The sequence below is a fragment of the Otolemur garnettii genome, unplaced genomic scaffold (assembly GCF_000181295.1).
Source record: "Otolemur garnettii isolate 467f Iridium unplaced genomic scaffold, OtoGar3 scaffold00010, whole genome shotgun sequence".
NCBI classification, from domain to species: Eukaryota; Metazoa; Chordata; class Mammalia; order Primates; family Galagidae; genus Otolemur; species Otolemur garnettii.
Genome location: NW_003852405.1, coordinates 25,433,920 through 25,444,754, shown reverse-complemented (window position 1 = coordinate 25,444,754; position 10,835 = coordinate 25,433,920). Strand labels below are relative to the sequence as shown.

Sequence of the window (10,835 nt, the reverse complement as noted above, 5' to 3'; positions counted from 1 at the left end):
CCTTAGGTGTACGTGGCTGGCGCCTTAGCCGGTTGAGCTATAGGCGCCGAGCCTGTTTTTTGTCTTGATGATTTGATTTGCAATGTGTTAGAATATTCTATCACAATGGAATATTATAGATATTTTTAATTGATGAAATAGTTCTCATGAGATTCTAGTTGAAAATGAAAAAAGGAGCATGTGTGGCCTGGAAGGCCAGAATTTTAAAGTATTTTCAGTCCAATCGCATTACCCATGCAAAACATATGCTAGACAGGCCTTGAAGGTTTGTATTTTGTTAATAAGAATGATGAAATAGGTGTTCGTTCACATTGCTTTGGCATTTTACCTGACTGTCCAAAAGCCAATGAATTATTCAGTGCTTCGACTTTGAAACCTGGCAAATAAGATTACAGAATGAAGAGTCTTGTTAGGAACGGTCTCAGAATTCACATGCACAGTCCTTTTTTGTCGTTGTCTGTTCCTTAGCATGTTGTGCTTTGCATTTACTAAGAGCCTTTTGCAGTGTGTCACACTTTCTACCTGTTTTCCTCCTGCTTGTATCAGATTTGATATTAACACAGATGTTTTCATGAGGGATGATCCCGCACCTGTAAATTCTGAAAGTTTGAGATTCCCTCTGCTGGGCCTCCGTGGTTAAGTTTTTAATATTAAGCAGTAACATCTTGAAACATAATGGTGATCTCTATGCATTTAATTGCCATTTTTGTTTAACAGTGCAGTTTGTATGAATTAGTAAATGTCACCCCCGCCAGGTGTTTACTTGGGGGACTTGTAAAGCACCTGTGAATTACTGAAATTTAACTTCCCTCTCCCCTCTCTTTCAAATTGGTCGTTCAGATACAGTCAGAACATTTCAGCAGATTTTCTGTTGCCAGTTTGTCCATTACCCTTGATGAATACAAAAAAAAAAAAAGGAATAACTTTATTACGACTGTAACATGAAAATAAGAGAACTGATGATTCTTCTTTTTTTCTTTTTTCTTTTTTTTTTTTTTTTTTTTTGCTTTAGGAATGACTGGCAATTACCTACTAACAAACCCTCTTCTTCGACCCCACGGCACTAACAACCCCTATAACACATTGCTCGCTGAAACAGTTGTATGCAATGCCCCTTCAGCTCCTGTATTTAACTCACCAGGTGTGCTTTACTTACGAATAAAACTACCTTTCTTCTCTGCTAAACCGAGCTCTGATCTTTGCCCTGTTTCTAAAATGCTCAAGTTGCCATATATTTATGATTGCATCCTTAATTTTCTCAAATTAAAGAAAAAATGATGGATGGTATGACCTGTGCCAGGCTTCTAAAACTGCACTATATTATAGTCCAAACTCAGTCGTGCTAGTATTTGCGGTAATGATCCATGTTTTTAACACAGGTGGCATAAAATCTTAATATATTATTGCAGGACTGACAGCCCATGGTCTGAGAGCCCATCTTCAAGATTTATACCATTTAGAGGTATCCTATCTCTATAATATACTGTTCAGTTAATTCTAAAGCTTGCTGACAAAATTTGCTTCTGGAGCGAATTAGCTAATAAATGGAATTTGGATGCCTAGGTCTAGAAAACCACATCCAGCCTTACCCATATAACCAAACTATACTATAGTGCAGCTTTATGGTAGTTTGTTAAGAAAACTTTGAGAATAAAGTAAATATTAGTCAACGTATACCTGTAGTTTTTCATTGGGGGAGGGAGAGAGATTGTCACTAACCCGTCCTGTATTATTACTGTGTTTTCTAATAGCTTATATATATTTTTAATATATATATATAAGATGAACAGTTTTCAAGATTTTGGTAAAAGTTATCACGTGGTTACTGCTAGCGTATAATCTTGTGATTAATGTTTGCCACTAAATTAAACACAGAACTTCGTTTCCAATTTTTTCTTACAATTCTTTCTTAACGTAACTGCAGCTTCTCTTTTCATTCTCTTGTTTTCTTACTTTCCTTATGCTCTCCTCTAGCAACCTACAGAGAGACAAGTATGGGAGTAAAACTTAACTTTGCCTATCAAATGTAAATTTTTTCAGCATGATTTTTAATGGGCACAATTAAAACATAACTAGCAGTCATGACGTAGACTCAGCGGGCAAGCGGTTCACAATTTGCAACTAAAATCTTAACCAAATTCATACAGTACACGCGTCTGTACTAACTTTGGTCAGTATCGGGTCTGTAGCAAATGCTGTCCATACTGAAATACATGCAATGCTGAAATAATTTGCTCTAGAAAGCCTCAAGTACTGTCAACCAAAATGCTTCATGATGGACTTATCGTTTCTGCATTCCCACAGTCATCTTGCTACAGGCTGTGAAAAGTCTTCAAGTCAATGAACTAGACTTGGGCAGAAAAAGATGCCTCTTCCAAACCAGTCAGAAATACCTTAAATCTGTAGTATATCACAGAAAACACCTTTTGGATCGTATCCAGTATCATGTTTTATATTTATTAAGCAACGCCAAAAAGAAAAGAAAACGTTTGAAAAGAGGGAACCTCTACAGAGGAAACAGACACTAACACAGGATCCGTGTGTCACCTGTAACTTAACGTGCCACATGTCTTCTCTTGGTCCATCTTAAAGACTCTGGCACATACAAAGCTAGAAAATTGTGTCACACAAGCTAAAGGAAGCCTCAGAAATAACTATTATTCTAATTTTGTTTTGTGCCACATGGATCACGAGGCAAATTGAAATGTTTGTCAACTGTTCAGATGTGGAAGTTGGAACAGAAGTTTTAAAACAGTGTGATATCACTAACAAGTATTATCTCTCGGTTTTGCTGACGTTAATTTATCCAACAATTAATCGGGTGTTTGTCATAAAGTTTGTGTTAGACAATACGAAGAATGTTTTCTTTTTCTGAAAGACATTAAGTTTTCTAGGATATCTACAGCTTTAAGGGTGAGCACTACAAAGGGAAATTTCCTAATTTTTTTTCCCAAGAATTAAATCTTTTCCTAAACTCCTCCAAGCCTTGCATAGCATGCAGCAGCCTCACAGTGGTCAGACTCATTGCAATAACATCATTTCATCCTTTTTTTTTCTTTACAGACTTTATCTGTAGACAAGTGATTTTTTTTTTTCTCTAGGATTTTGAGAATGAATAACCTAATTTCCCATGGTGCAGATCATTTAATTTTCTCTAAGACTTTTTTTTCCCCTCTCATTTGCTTGAGAAGCACTGTGATGTCTTAGTTTACATGTTTATGTGTCTGTAGAAAATACAACTGACTCACATACGGCATGTTACCATGTTTTCTTTTTTTTTCTTCCTAAGCCTCTTTTCATATCTTCAACAGACTTACCCAATCTTTCATTCCTTTAGAAATAAAACTATATTAGCCAAGGCTGACACCCTTCTCCCATTCCATAGTTAATATTTATTCTTGGTTTAATTTCTGTGACCCATACTAAAGAAATCCTCTAACATTTCTGCACTTGACCTCCATAGCCGTGGTGTCTATGGGCCAACCTTGTACAGTAGACTGCTGGTTCATTCGTTGCTGTCACTGTGACTGATGCAGGCTGCAGGCAAACTTTGACCATTAGAAGCCTGGGGCCATTGCTATTAGAGAGCTGATCAGTACTAAAAAAAAAAAATCAAAATCATAAGAAACATTAAATGCAAAACGAAAAGGCTGATATTGCTGGTACTATAATTTGTTGAACCCTTGCTCTGACTAAGTTGCTGAGAAGCTTAGAAATTCTTCATCATGTTACAATAAATCATTTTACTTTCTTTTATATATCAGCTACTCTTAGGCCAGATAGCCTGAGCAGACAGACATGATGTGAGTTGTCCAAAGTGAGTCATTCCACCTGCTGTCTTCCGTGTTGTTGGATGGTGCTTGTGGGCCGCTGGTCCCGTCAGTATGAGCGATGGCTGTCTCTGTTCAACACAAATTCTTTGTGTCTGTCCATTTTTTTTCATTCTTTTTTTTATGTCATCTCCAGAAAAAGGAAATGTTAGAATGTCGTTTAAAAAGTTGCTTGCCAGTTACGTGGGTTTATGTCTTACATTTGCCTTTCGGTTTTGTATCGTGACTTATTCCTTTTTATTTTAGTGTTGTTTAGGACAAATTCTGTTAATTTTATTTTTATAAGCCATAGTCCTGTACTTGAAAATGTAAATGTCACTAAACTAATTGCTTTGCATTAACTATGCAAGGGCATGGAGTGAAGGCTGCTTTGTAAGCGTGAGAGATTCCACCAAAATCAATCGATCAACTGCCATCTCCCCCAAATTGATCTAAATCATATTCGGTATGCCATTTTTCCCTCCCTGGAAAATACGATTATTTTTAACACTTTTTCCTGCGATCTAAGGGGTTTGCAACTGTGTCACAGTTGGGAATGGGGGAAAGCCTGGCACTCTGCAAGTGTTCGCTTTCAAACACAACTTTGTCCTGAACGACATTAAAAAGTCTTGTACAAAAGAAACAGAGTTTCGTCCGGAAGGGACAGAGACAGTAACGGTGACTCCCCCTTTTCTGTTTCAGGACATTCACTGAACAATGCCAGGGATACAAGTGCCATGGATACTCTACCGCTAAATGGTAACTTTAACAACAGCTACTCACTGCGCAAGGGGGACTACACTGACGGGGTGCAGGTCGTGGACTGTGGACTAAGTCTGAACGACACCGCCTTTGAGAAGATGATCATTTCAGAATTAGTGCACAACAACCTGCGGGGCGGCAGCAAGACTCACAACCTGGAGCTCACGCTGCCGGTCAAGGCCGTGATCGGCGGCAGCAGCAGCGAGGACGACGCCATCGTGGCCGACGCCTCGTCCTTCATGCACGGGGACAACCCAGGGCTGGAGCTCCGTCACAAAGAACTGGAGGCCCCACTCATTCCTCAACGGACTCACTCCCTTCTGTACCCGCCGCAGAAGAAAGTGAAGCCCGAGGGGACCGACAGCTACGTCTCCCAGCTGACGGCGGAGGCCGAGGACCCCCTCCAGTCCCCCAACAGAGACTCTCTATACACAAGCATGCCCAATCTCAGAGACTCTCCCTACCAGGAGAGCGGCCCCGACCTGGAAGAAGACCTCTCTCCCTCCAGGAGGAGTGAGAACGAGGACATTTACTACAAGAGCATGCCAAATCTGGGGGCTGGCCGGCAGCTTCAGATGTGCTACCAGATCAGCAGGGGCAACAGCGATGGGTATATAATCCCCATCAACAAAGAGGGCTGTATCCCGGAAGGAGATGTTAGGGAAGGACAGATGCAGCTGGTGACGAGTCTTTAACAGAACTGCTAAGAAGTGCGAGGGCCTTGCAAGTATTAACAGGTAGATAAAGACTCGATCGGCCCGTGCAGCTCCCCGCAACTCTGCCTGGGACAGTCCTGTCCACCTGTGGTTCTCCAGTGTCCAAAAGGGTGACTGAACCTTGCAGTTCTGTGAATTTTTATAGAACGTACAAAAACTTTGTATATACACAGAGTATACTAAAATGAATTATTTGTTACAGAGAAAAGAGATGCCAACCAGGTATTTTAAGATTCTGCTGCTGTTTAGAGAAATTGTGAAACAAGCAAAACAAAACTTTGCCGGCGTTTTGCTGCAGCAGTCTGTGAACTGATTTGTAAATATGGCTGCACCGTTTTTGTAGGCCTGCATTGTATTATATACAAGAGGTAGGCTTTAAAATCCTGTGGGACGACATTTACTGTACCTTACTGTTCCTGACGAGACTTGGAAAAGCAGGAGAGAGATTCTGCACCCGTTTGCAGCTCGCTGCGAACCTTTTACATTAAGGCAAAGATTGAGAACATGTTTAACCACTAGCAATCAAGCCACAGGCCTTATTCCCTACGTTTTCTCAACTGTACAATGAACTATTCTCATGAAAAAATGGCTAAAGAAATTATATTTTGTTCTATTGCTAGGGTAAAATAAATACATTTGTGTCCAACGGAAATAGAATTGTCATTAAAATAATTTTAAAGAGTTTGAAGACAATATTGTGAAAAAGGTCTGGGTTGCACATATGTTAGGAGATGTTTTTTCTTACACTCTGTCATGGTAAGTTCTACCCATTTTCACTTATTTTCCACTGTATACAGTGTTCTGCTTTGACGAGTTAGTCTTTATTCTTACATTTAAATTTCTTATTGCCAAAAGAGCGCGTTCTATGAGGGGAAAACTCTTGGAAGCCAGTTTCTGCCATGCCTTGCACAAACGTGGGGAAATCTAGAGAAGATCGTGTGTCACCCGCTGTTTATTCTTGAACAGAGGGCCGAGAGGGCACTGGGCACTTCTCACAAACTTTCTAGTGAACAAAAGGTGCCTATTCTTTTTTTAAAAAATAAAATAAAACATAAATATTACTCTTCCATATTCCTCCTGCCTATATTTAGTAATTAATTTATTTTATGATAAAGTTCTAATGAAATGTAAATTGTTTCGGCAAATCCTGGTTTTCTTTTCCTCCCTTTGTGTAAACCTGTTAATATTGAGCCCATCACTAATATCCAGTGTAAAGTTTAACACGGTTTGACAGTAAATAAATGTGAATTTTTTCAAGTAGTTAACGTGCACTTTCGTGTATGGTACATAATTAGCTCTAACACACTGGTCCCTTCCCACCTTTTCCCCCCTTGGCTTAGGTAACTTTATACGTAAATCCGTGGCTACGGGACAGAAGGCAGTTAAGTTGGCTGTATGTTCTTTGTGCTAAAAAGAATATTCTTATTATATATTTGTCTTCTATTTACCTGCCATCTATGCACAACATCTGGCAGATAAGTTTTAACAGGGAACTATTCGGAAAGTATTAAATATTTTTGTTGGTTGCATCGCACCAGAACTAAAAAATTTAAAAAAACATTTTTTTTAAAGGGTTGGAAATTCTATCATCAAACGTGGCATCATTAAAAAAATTGAGATTTTTAAAAAATTAACTTTTCAGCAGTTTTGAGAAATCTCTGAAACCGACTTTTATTATTTCATTATCCCTGAAGTCTTGGCCATGAATGACCATATTTGTTATGAAAAGGGTTTACTCAAAGTTCAAAAATCGTATAATTAAATCTCGGCAATTAGGTTTTTCCTGTTTCCATCTAAAGTATTTATACCAAATTCTTGTAGAGCTTCGTGGGTCTCTCCAATGCTTCCACCATGTTAGAAACAACTTTCTTTTGTGCGGACACACTTACTCATGCCTATTGAATTTAAAAAGAGTAATGCGGAAAAAAACTTGTATTTACCTATACATCTAAATATGGATACAGTGAGACAGGTGGTCAATAAGGAAGTCTTTTTAACATTTCATGGTAAAGTAAAAAGGGTAAACTGACATCGTTAACACATAACGACTTGCAGATTGACTCTCTAAGAAATTATATTCATGTTCAGAGTTAACAATACTTGGAGAGGGGTACTCACATTTCTTTTGCTAAAATACCTGAGGAATTTATAGAGCTTTTTGCTAGCAGAGAGTGTCGTAGAATTGAACATTGACATTTTCTATCTTTACTTTTTTCTTTCAATATAGAAAGAAACTGTACAAAACGGTACGGTATCATGTGATATATACTTTCCACTATTCAAGCTACCCAGGGTTGGGCTGGTTGAGTAAATGATTTTTTTTTAAGGCCAGCACTGATGATTCAATCACTCCTATTTCTTTCTCTTGAGGTTCAAAACTCTGATATGCCATGCACAAATATCTAAATAGTTACTGTTCTCCTATAGCACATACTTTAGAGACTATCACTAATCTTTGCCATCAAAGGAAGAGTTGCTTTTCCAATATTTTTATCAAAATATATGTTACCCTAAGTTCTATTTAGATCCTGTGCAAGGTCATTCTTTAGGTTTAAAATTAGTAATCTACTGACTGTTTAATGCCGATACATTATTCATTTGTTAGCCTACGTTTCTTTGGGTAGGTCCAGACTACCCACCTAAATATACCATTCCCACATCCTTAAATCTCTTTATGGTACTTAAAATTGTACAGGAGTCCTCAAACTTTTTAAACAGGGGGCCAGTTCACTGTCCCTCAGACCGTTGGAGGGCCCGACTGCGGGTCCTGGGATGAGTTGGCTGCTAAGCAGGACAGGCAGCGGTGGCAAACACACCTGGTGGGCCAGATAAATGTCCTAGGTGGGCTGCATGTGGCCCGCGGGCCGTAGTTTGAGGACACCTGACTTAGAAAGTCACATTCTTACTAGTTCCTGCCAGGGTAGTTACTCTATTACTCTAGTAATAATAAAGTATACTATACTAAAATAGTAAAGATGTTTGTGTTCATTAATTGTAGATGGCATTTGATACAGGTTAGCCCAGATTAAACTTCCCTTTTATTTAAAAAAGACATGTGTTTTATTTGCAAAATAAAATAGCTTCTTATATTTGTATATTCATCTTACAGGCCTTTTATATCATTTATGCAAAAGAATCCTTACAGATCTATAAATCACTTATGCATGTGGTCCACTCCAACTTACATTTATTTGAAGGTAGCTACATACAGTATTTTAACCAGTAAAACAGCAACAGCCTTATTTGACAGACAATCATCACTGTGCTCTCCCCAAAAAGAAAAGAATCCTCCGGCACAAGTTCATTGCCAAATTTAAAAGACAAAACTTCCTGTGCACTTGTTTTGTGGATATGTTCAGGATGTCATCTGTATTTATTTATTTTTGAGACAAAGTCTTGCTCTGTTGCCCAGGCAAGAGTGCAGTGATGTCCTCACACTCACTGCAGCCTCAAACTCCTGGGCTCCTGAGAAGATGGGAACACAGGCGTGTCCCACCACACCAGGCTGATTCTTCTATTTTTTGGAGAGACTCTGTCTCACTGGTTTTCAGGTTGGTCTCAAACTCCCAGCCTCTAATGATCCTCCGGGCTTGTCCTTCCAAAGTGCAAGTATTACAGGCATGAGCCACCTCATTTGGACAACTATATGTATTTATTTTAATGAGAAAGGATAAAATGTATTTTTCTATCAATTCAAGCTTAAATCTCAGGCTTTAAAATGACCTTTTGATAGCCTCTTATGAGATAGAGGGTTTGTAAAAAAATTCAACTCCATAAAATGTGTATTGCAGTTACAACAATCTAAGTAGAAGAACTTAAAAGAATGCATACTAGCTGAATTTCTGAAGTGAAAATAGCTCTTCATAGTTTCTCGATACAGAACTCTTTTGAAGGCATTCCTCTCTGCACTGTTCACAAATAAAATTTAGTACCAGGAGGTCACACAGCCCTGTGTTGCAAATATTTCTATTACCATGACATTGCATTCCATCTCAAATATCAATATGAAAAGTTACTAGCATGTTGAAAGCATGTTCAAATGAGGGTTGCTTCACAGCACAATAAAGTAGTCAAGATTTCATACCACATGCTTTCTGCTAGTTGAAGGTCAAGTTCTGAGTGGCAGGTCTAAGCAGATGGTAACCAGTAAAGCTAAAGACTGGATAGTAGTGGGTTTGGAGATTAATTCATGACGTCTTTGTTATCATCTGAATGGTTTGGATGAGAATTTTCTGTTTATGTCAGTTTTATTCTTTTTCCAAATGGTTGTAGAAACACATTATGTTAGCTACATGCACCAAGCAGAAACATTTGAGTGTTTAAGAAAGGTATCACATTATTTTTTTATATGAAGACATTTTGCAAAGTTTTCATGAAAAGCTTTGACAGAGATGGCTTGTCTTTGGCCTTCAAGGGTCCAGGAAATTTTGTATAACACCACAAGGGTGACTAGTGTGAAGTCTGCCCTTACGGGATGTCACGTTTTAAACCGTGTGTACTCTGGACACATTACCAGCGCCTTACTGCAAAACATACGGGAACTAATGGGAACTCATGGGAGTTATCCAAGTTCATTTCAAGGCACGATGGCCACCGAGCTTTCAAGGCCAGCATAAAATATCTCTGTCAGGGTATTAATAATAAGCTGTAAGTGCACCATGTAATTAGGCTAATTAAATGTACTATAAGTGTTTTTCAAATACCGGCAATAGACCACTCCTCATCTCTTAATAGGGCTTCTCTGGAGTCTTCATCTTTTTCCTGATGGCATTACTGTTTACTGAGTGTGCAGCTTTTCAGAAAAAAGTCTTCGGAAGCGAGGCTGATTGTTAAAGCCTATTGTTCCAACTGCTGAAAATTTTCCGAATTAATGCATAGTGCAGTGTTGTTAAGGATACTGGCATTTAACATCAGAGCTCACCGTATGAAATAAGAAACAACAAAACGAGTAACCCCATGCAACTGAACTCAGCAAAAGCTTTATCTGCTGTGAAAGAGCAACACAGCCCCCACGAGTTGGTCCCCTTTCTGTATTACCTGCTTATTGAAGCTGGGAGGCCAGAATCTCTCAGAAATGTTTCACAGGCACAGTTAATCTTAAGCAAGCATAAGAGACCAGTGATGAGTGATCAGTTTACGAATAGTTTTCTGAATGTGCTTTTCACAAACATTTTTAAATCAAACGTCAGAACTAAGCATTTTAAAAGGCTTTGCGGCAGCCATAGCAACATGGCTTGTTTGATTTTATTAGGTAAAAATGACTGATCGTTTGATATTCTCTTAGTAAGGCTGACAGCTGCTATAGAGAATCACTCAAGAACAATAATGATAGGTATCAGAGATATTGATTAGACGAAAGATTCATTTGTTTTTCTGCTGAAATATCAATCTTCATAAATAGATGGCTTTTAAACCAAAACATAGCGCTAGCATACAGTTGATTCTTTTAACGCTAATAAAGGAGCTTTAATACAAAGCAAGAATGACTCTCTAATTTTTTAAAGATAGCTCCGACTAAATGATTTTTCTCCCCTTCAACTAAGTTAAC

The 10,835-nt window shown here is 38.5% G+C and overlaps 1 protein-coding gene across 7 annotated transcripts in view; it reads left to right on the top strand.

The window, feature by feature from the left end:
* ADGRL2 (adhesion G protein-coupled receptor L2) overlaps positions 1 to 6,549 on the top strand; it is a 206,000-nt gene extending 199,451 nt beyond the window's left edge. For 3 of the 7 annotated variants that reach the window (XM_012801732.2, XM_023509920.1, XM_023509917.1), the window contains one exon: positions 4,512 to 6,549. In XM_012801732.2, coding sequence (XP_012657186.1) covers positions 4,512 to 5,266 — 755 coding nt within the window. In that variant the 3' untranslated portion in view covers positions 5,267 to 6,549. Of the gene's footprint in view, positions 1 to 1,012; positions 1,142 to 1,409; positions 1,463 to 4,511 lie in introns of all 7 variants that reach the window. The other 4 variants (XM_023509919.1, XM_023509918.1, XM_023509921.1 and 1 more) reach the window with 3 other exon arrangements.
* The last annotated feature ends 4,286 nt before the right edge of the window (positions 6,550 to 10,835 follow it).